An 8,761-nucleotide genomic window follows, 5' to 3' on the forward strand; every position below is an offset into this window, starting at 1 on the left:
GTGGTAAATTCCTCTCCCCAATCTCTAATATAGGAGGATGTCTCCTGTATCAGCTATCAGCTTTTCTTATCTCTTTTATATCTAACATAGAAATACCCAGCTACTCCATATCATGGTTTGTATCATCATGCCAACCTATATATGTAATGAAAATGAAGCCAAAGTTTGGAAAAAAATTACATCTCATGTCCATCTGTGTCTTGTTTCCATTAAGCCTGGTGGAATTTCAGTGTGCCATGTAACTTTCCTGATGTCACTCAAATTTCACACATGATGCACATTAAATTGTATATTGGTTAGAAAGCACTAGATGATTTCAGAAAAACTATAACCCCACAAAGGGGACACGAGTTCTTGGCAGAATATTGAACAGTTTTATGTTAAATGATGTCATTCATTTATAAATGCTCACTGAGTTTGCCAGGCTTTTTGACATATCCCATAAAATAGCATTTGTTGTGGATCCAATCCACATTATTGTCATTTTTACCCCAGTCTTTATATCCCCTCTTTTTCTCACATTGGCTCTATGCAAAATGCAATATGTTTACTCAATTTTATACATAAAGATAAGGCTAATTACTATGTAAGCAGTAACTGGGATGGCATTGGTGATGGCTTAAACAGTAGTCTGAGATACGAAGATAGAAATTCTTGTCCTTTTTGAAGGAGTTTGATATTTGATCTATGTGTGGAATATTGTAGTAGCAACTTCCCTGTTATTCAGCTAATTTCATTCCATAATCTTTCACCTAGGCTTGGGTGGGAGAAAACAATCTGGCATTGTTGCCTGTCTTTCCACAGAGTTCACCCTGAACTTCCATTGTTCATGTATTTTCACAAGCATTTTTTAAAAAAATTTACTTTAAGTTCTGGGATACATGTGCTGAACGTGCAGGTTTGTTACATCGGTATACGTGTACCATGGTGGTTTGCTGCACGTATCAACCTGTCATTTGGTTTTAAGCCCCGCATGTATTAGGTGTGTGTCCCAATGGTCTCCCTCCCCTTGCCCTCCACCACCTGACAGGTCCCAGTGTGTGATGTTCCCTCTCTGGGTCCATGATTCTCATCATTCAACTCCCACTTATGATTCACAACCATTTTCACAGTTGTTTCTCCTCTTTTCAAAAGGGCAAGCCACAGACACTGAGGAATTAAGAGTGCAGCACATTAAAACTGATGCTTTTGAAGATATTAACATAGCCTTAATCAGACAACTCACAGAAGAGATGGTTTCAAGGCATTTCATAGTCTTTAATAAAATTTAACAGTGAATAAAATAAAAAATCTTAAGTAGATATGTACTTATTGATATGCATAGAAATAGAAGTGAAAAGATGGTGACAAATTATCACAGAAAATGAAAGCTATAAAGTACTATAAAATAAATTCATTACATAAACAGACATGTTTATGAATAAAAGTCATTTTATTTTTTTTTAAATTTCAACTTTTGTTTGACATTCGTGGGGTGCATGTCCGGGTATATTGCATGGGTATATTACGTGATGCTGAGGTTTGAGCTAAAAATGATATCATCACCCAGACAGTGAGCGTAGTACCCAATAGTTGGTTTTTCAATCTTTCTCTAGTAGTCCCCAGTGTCTATTGCTCCCATCCTGTCCACGTGTACCTAATGTTTAGCTGCCACTTATAAGTGAGAACATGCAGTATTTGTTTTCTGTTTCTGTGTTAATTTGCTTAGGATAATGGCCTCCAGTTGCTTCCATGTTGCTGCAAAGGACATGATTTCATCCTTTTTGATGGCTTCATAGTATTCCATGGTGTACTACATTTTCTTGATCTCGTCCACCATTGATACACACCTAAGTTGATTCCATGTCTTTGCTATTATGAATAATGAAAATGCCCTCTTAGAAGGATAAAAAATGAATCATGAAAGGGTGAGATACTTTGACTTTCTCCTTTGTTTTCATGTTTATATTATTTGTATTTCCATCATGAAGAAGAATTAGTTTTATAAGCAGCAAAACAAAAGAGAATTTTCTTTTGAGAGAAAAGTCTCTATAGACATCTCAACCTAACACCTAACTAGGGGAAACCAGAATCTGGCAGGAGAGGTCTTTCCCCATCTCCTTTTGAACTTAAATTCACAGGGCCTGACATTCTTCCTAAGGACAGAGGTTCCTTCAAGTCTGCCCTTAGAGCCACTTACCTCAGGATTACCTGGCTCCAGGTCTCATGAATGAATATCTCTGCAGGTGGAGCTTGGACCTGATCTTTAACAAACTCCCCAGGTGATTTTGATGAACATCAAAGTTTGGAGACCACTGCCCGATGGCATCTGTCTTGGGGAGAGTAGGAGGGAAACTGAGCAATTAATGCATGTTTAATGCAAGTCTCTAACCATGAGCTTGGTGCCCTGTCACCTTGAGTCCTCTCCCTTGTGGGTAGAATAGAGTTGTTACCTCTCCATTTCTGAAGCCTGTAAATTGAGAATAGTAAGCTCCAGGTTCATGACTTTTTTTTCTCCAATGTCAGTGAGGTTTAGGACCACAGAATTTGGAGGCTAACTCTGGTCCCTTGGTCTCCTAGAAAGAAGCTGAGAAACCAGTCCATATTCCCAGAAATGACTTGAACATAGAGTTCAGAGCAGGACTGGTATCCTTCTCCAGTAGCAGGTGTGTGTGTGTGTGTGTGTGTGTGTGTGTGTATACAGTTGCTCAGCATTTCTCTGTACTCTTGCTGAAGTCATTTTTTATTCCCAGTTCCAAAAGACAGGGATGCAACATTCACCACTGGCCAATAACTCTCATGTCTTTAACCCCAGCTTGTGGGGAGATGAGGGATAGAGCCAGCTGGCTACATAAATTGATGGGCATATCCTCAAAATTCAAGCTAGGGGTCTCATCTCATCATTCATGTTCTAGATATTAGAATGTTGGCTTATTTACTGCATGCAGTGTTAGAGAGCCCTCTCTTTCCAAAGTCATTTCCTTCCCTTTAGACAGCACAGTTACTTTCTGAAAGTATGTTTGAAGGACACGTTTAGCTAGAGAGCTTTTGGTCCTTTCTTCCTTCATGTAGCATCCATATTGCATCTGCTTGATATTAGAATCTGCTTGATAATTTCCTGTCTGTTATCTCTAGTGTATTCTTAAACCTTCATCAAAGGCAGCAAACTTTGAGCCCAGGCGACATCTCCTACCCCAATTACTTTTGCCTGGTTTGCACTGAAGATAAGACACTGAGTTTCTTCCCTAGAGGTCTTTGCACTTTATTTTAATGGAAACAATGTCATCTCGTATATGACACCTTCTATTGATGAGGTGTTTTTATTGACCTTACCTTATTTAATTTTTGCTATAATTCAAGGATTATGTTCACAATTCTAGAGAGGAAAAACTGAGGCTCCTAAGATGTGCACTACCTTGCCCAAAGACATAGAACTTTGCTTGAACCCGTTCTGTCTGACTTCAAAACCCATGCTTTGTCTTCTATAATACACAACCTCACTGTCAAGGGAATATCAGTTATCAGCAAGCAGTCATTGAGGTTTTAGTGATCAGGAGGCTGAATGTGGTGGAGTGGAGTCCGTACATGGTCTTTACACAGAATTTATGCAGTTAGAAATAGGCATGGTTGAATTGGATTCAGGGGACTTTATATTAAAGTCTTAAATCCCATGGATTAAATAGACTTACAAGTTCAGGAAGGAGTCATCCAATTGATATAGCTTGAGAGAAACTGGAAGAGACTGGAGAAGGAGAGGGAGAAGTCCAGAATAGTGAGATATCTGAGCCATCATTCTCTAGGGTGTGGTTGGATGCTGCCTTTCTGCCCAACTTCATTATTGCTGTTTCTGGCTTTTGCCTGCATCAGGTCATGGTCTCATGATGCAGTGACCTTGTTGTGCCTCAACTCTGCCAGTATCTGCCTGTTGAAAGGAGTGGGCAATCAGGAGGGAGAAATGAGGGAGACTCAGGAAATGGCAGGTGAGAAACTAATATGAGTTGCTGCAGATTATATGCAGTCACGCTTCACAAATGTTATCTTCTTAATATTCACAATATTCTCATGACTTAGGCTTGTTGTCTTATCTCCAGATTAGAGATGAGAAAACTGAGGCTCAAGCCAATTGGGTCACTTCCCCAGAACTTGCAAATGTGAAGTGATGTTGGCAGGACTTGAATCTAGGGCTAATTGCAATGCTTTTATCAGTACAACATACTACCCTCAGATACTAGGCTCTATCCTTAAGGTCACAGCCCCAGGGGGCCTCGAAATGCTGGAGTGAGCAGGTACAGGCAGGGAACCTGGGCCAGGCATTCTTGCCCGTCTTCTCTACGGGTCCATTCAGAACTCTGTTATGTTGACTGCTTTTTGGTAAATTTCAAAGGAAGGATGGTATTCCCATATGAAATAGGAGTATGCTCAACTCACCAGCTTAAAGAAGCAAAGACTTTTAAGCGTATCCTTAACTTGTGTATAGCTCTTCTGAATTTTTCTCCCAGTTAAGAACTGTTATAATGACATCCTAACATTTTCTATTTACTTAGTGTATGTAGGTATATATATGAGGCATTTGGCATTGATTTTTGACTTAAAGGGAACTTTTCAATTAAGGTACAATGGAATTATAAACTCATTCCTACTTGCCTTGCAGGATTTGGTAACTTAGGTTTAGAATATGTTTTTGAGGTGTTTTTATTTTCTTTTTTTTTATGTTCCAGGATACGTGTGCAGGATGTGCAGGTTTGTTACATAGGTAAACATGTGCTATGGTGGTTTGCTGCACCTATCAACCCCATTACCTAGGTATTAAACCTGGTATTCGTTAGCTCTTTTGCCTGATGCTTTCACCCCCTCAGCCTCCCTAGACAGGTCGCAGTGTGTATTGTTCTCTCTGGGTTCTCATTGTTCAGCTCCCACTTACAAGTGAAAACATATGGTGTTTGGTTTTCTGTTTCTGCATTAGTTTGCTGAGGATAACAGCTTCCAGCTCCATCCATGTTCCTGCAAAAGACATGGTCTATTCCTTTATATGTATGTTCATTGCAGCACTATTCACAATAGCAAAGACATGGAATCAACTCAAATGCCCATCAGTGATAGAGTGGATAAAGAAAATGTGGTACATATACACCATGGTTTTAGAATATTTTAATGGGTAGATAGTGGCTGTGGAGGAAGCTGGCATATTTTTCTCATTCCTGATTTTAACGGAAATGTTTTAAAATATCACCACTAGGTATGGTGTTTGCTGTATTATTTAGTTTAGTGAGTGTCTTAGTCGGTTGGGTTGCTATAGCTGGGTGACTTTAAACAGCAGACTTTTTTTTTTTTTTTTTTTTTACAGTTCTGGAGCCTGGGAAGCCCCAGATCAAGGTACCAGCAGCTTTGGTTTCTGATGTCGGTCCACTTTCTGCTTAGCAGATGGCTGCCTTCCTGCTGTGTCCTCACATTGGCAATGCCTGAGACATTCTTGTGTTTCTTCTTATAAGGGCACTAATCCCATTCATGAGGTTCTATGCTCATGACCTAATTACCTCCCTAAGCTCTCATCTTTAAGTATTTTGTGTAAGATTTACTTTTTTATGGCAGTGATATTGTAATCAATGGACATGGTTTTTTTTTTTTTTCTCATCAACTTTATACATAATGAAAACTTTGGCTATCTTTGATCCAATTTCTTTTGGATATACGTTATTGAAACTTCATCCCTATATGTTGCTTATTAATAGATTCTGAAGTCAATTTTTTTTTTGTTTGAGATGGAGTCTTGCTCTGTCACCCAGGCTGGAGTGCAGTGGCGGGATCTCGCCTCACTGCATCCTCCATGTACCACATTCACGCCATTCTCCTGCCCCAGCCTCCTGAGTAGCTGGGACAACAGACACCCGGCTAATTTTTTTGTGTTTTTTTTAGTAGAGATGGGGTTTCATTGTGTTAGCCAGGATGGTCGTGATCTCCTGACCTGGTGATCTGCTTGCCTCAGCCTCCCAAAGTGCTGGGATTACAGGCGTGAGTCACTGCCCCCGGCTTGAAGCCAAATTTTAAAAAGTTGAATATGTTACAACACGAAGGCTCATGACTAGCCTGATGAATGTTTTTAAAAGTACAGAAACAATGGAAATTGGAAAGATGTTACCTTACTATCCATCTGCTAAGACAGTGTGAGGCTTTCTCTTTACTGACTACACATGTCTGGTCTTCTATTTCAAACCCTCTACTTTCTTGGCAAATTATCCCATTTTTTTTTGTGATAAAATGATCTACTTTAAATGATTTTTGTAGGGACATAGAAACGTAGACAGACACTAGCATATTCATCAGTAGCAAGATATTATTCTTATCTGCCTGCTGTTAATATTTGTTTGTTTCTGCCTTTTTCAATGTCCCTCTATTCCCAGCAGAGAGAAGACTATCAGTATGAAGAGGGAGAATCAGAGCAGCACGTCCGAGTTCCTCCTCCTGGGCCTCCCCATCCAGCCAGAGCAGCAGGCCGTGTTCTTCGCCCTGTCCCTGGGCATGTACCTGATCACAGTGCTGGGGAACCTGTTCATCATCCTGCTCATCTGGCTGGACTCTAACCTTCACACCCCCATGTATTTCTTCCTCAGCCACTTGGCTCTCACTGACATCTCTCTTTCATTTGTCATGGTCCCAAAGATGTTAATGAGCATGCAAACTCAGGATCAATCCATTCTTTATGGAGCGTGTGTAACTCAGATCTATTTTTTCATATTTTTCACTGATCTAGACAATTTCCTTCTCACTTCAATGGCATACAATCGGTATGTGGTCATCTGTCACCCCCTCCGCTACACCACTATCATGAAAGAGGGATGGTGTAACTTACTGGTAGCAGTGTCCTGGATCCTCTCCTGTACCAATGCCCTGTCTCACACTCTCCTCCTGGCTCCACTGTCCCTTTGTGCTGACACCACCATCCCCCATTTCTTCTGTGACCTTATTGCCCTACTCAAACTCTCATGCTCAGATATCTCCCTCAATGAGCTAGTCATTTTCACAGTGGGATGGGCAGTCATTACTCTACCACTAATATGCATCTTGATCTCTTATGGCCACATTGGGGTCACCATCCTGAAGGCTCCATCTACCAAGGGCATCTTCAACGCTTTGTCCACCTGTGGCTCCCACTTCTCTGTGGTGTCTCTGTATTATGGCACAATTATTGGACTGTATTTTCTCCCCTCATCCCGTGCCTCCAGTGACTAATTGTCTCTGTGATGTACACGATGATCATGCCATTGCTGAATCCCTTCATTTATAGTCTAAGGAACAGGGACGTAGAGGGATCCCTGGAGAGACTCTTCAACAGGACAACAGTCTTATCTCAATGACATTTGCTCTTCTTTATAACAGACATATTTATTGACCTCTCTCCCAATGATAGATCCTTAATCCTGATCCCAGCAAGGGATAAATGCTCAGTAACTCTCTGATGACTTGAATTGCATTCTGTTACAGTTCTTCTCTCTTTTCCTCTGTAGTGTAAATTGTCAATTCTGAGTTTACATAATTGGTTATTTATCTTGCCTATTAGATTCAGAAATTACATAGTTAACAGAACTTAAATCTTTGCTTTTATTTCCTGGAAATTTATTTATTTGTTCTTATGAATAGTTTAAATATGTTGACTAACAGGCTTCCCTTGCCATAGAAAAGTTGAAGGATTGAGTACTTGTAAAGGCATTTTCCTTTGTTTCTTCCCATTCAGTTCTCTTCTCACATTTTTTATTGCTGTTTTTGACAGTGGTGGGTCAGGAGAAGAAACTATATAGTACCCCTTACAGATTCATAAAGCTATTCACTGTCGTAAGTTCAGCTCTTCCACTTCAGGACTTGAGGTTCCTCTTCTAGACTACAGTAACTTTCATTCAACAGTTCACTTTTACACCAGCTGTCTATTAAGCTTTCTGACTACACATGTGAGTTTCAATCATGACACAGACTCACTCCAGGTAACGAATGAGAAGAAAAAAAAGTATTAACAGTCAGGAGTGGTCTGTTTTCCTCACTAAAACTGATCCTTTTTCCATTCAGTCTCTTCATTGTCTGTCTTATTGAAAAGCATTTCTGCTCAGCTTAATGGCCCCTGGTTTGTATTAGTTGCCCAAGTAATCATCTATGATTCTCTTCTATCTTCTATGTTCTTCACCATCCAGTGAAGGGCACATAGGCCTCTTTTTTCGTTCCTCCACTTAAAGATAAACAGAGCTACAAATGCTTCTGAGAATCAGCAACATGTAGCTGCAAGAAAAGAATATTTGGAAAGATAGATCTCACTTGTATCTGTATATACCAGGGTGGTGGCTGTGTGGCCTCAGACAATTCACCAAACTCCTTTGAAACTCAATTTCTTCTTCTGTATAGGTGAAAAAATTCTGCAATATCTAACATATTTTTATTTGAAGTAAGTGCAGTAATAAATTGGGCTTAACACTACAGCTGGCCAAGAATAATGAATGTTAATTTTCTCTAACTTCTCCATCAGAGATGAGTTTTGAAGCAGAACTTGTGCAGACACTCCTGAATTATGGTGACCATGGGCAATTTGTCATGTTGGTTATATTCCCAGTTCAAAAGCAATAATCTGCCCTAGAACACAGCAAGCTATCTATTCTGGCTTGATCTAGAACCAAATAACTAAAGGGCAATGAACGAGTGAGTTGATGTGTGGGTAGGTAAGGAAAGGCAGATCAGAAAAATACCTTACTCTTCACTTACTTGATATTGACTCAAAGAGTGACTGTTCATTGGGGGCTCATGT

General features: G+C 40.0%; 1 protein-coding gene across 1 annotated transcript; it reads left to right on the plus strand.

The window, feature by feature from the left end:
* Positions 1-6,396: 6,396 nt before the first annotated feature.
* On the plus strand, positions 6,397-7,331 carry LOC103218889 (olfactory receptor 1J4-like). Its single transcript, XM_007968158.3, is given in 2 exon segments — positions 6,397-7,201; positions 7,204-7,331. Coding segments are annotated over 2 exon segments (933 nt in total).
* The last annotated feature ends 1,430 nt before the right edge of the window (positions 7,332-8,761 follow it).

This window comes from Chlorocebus sabaeus, chromosome 12 (genome assembly GCF_047675955.1).
Source record: "Chlorocebus sabaeus isolate Y175 chromosome 12, mChlSab1.0.hap1, whole genome shotgun sequence".
Lineage (NCBI taxonomy): Eukaryota > Metazoa > Chordata > Mammalia > Primates > Cercopithecidae > Chlorocebus > Chlorocebus sabaeus.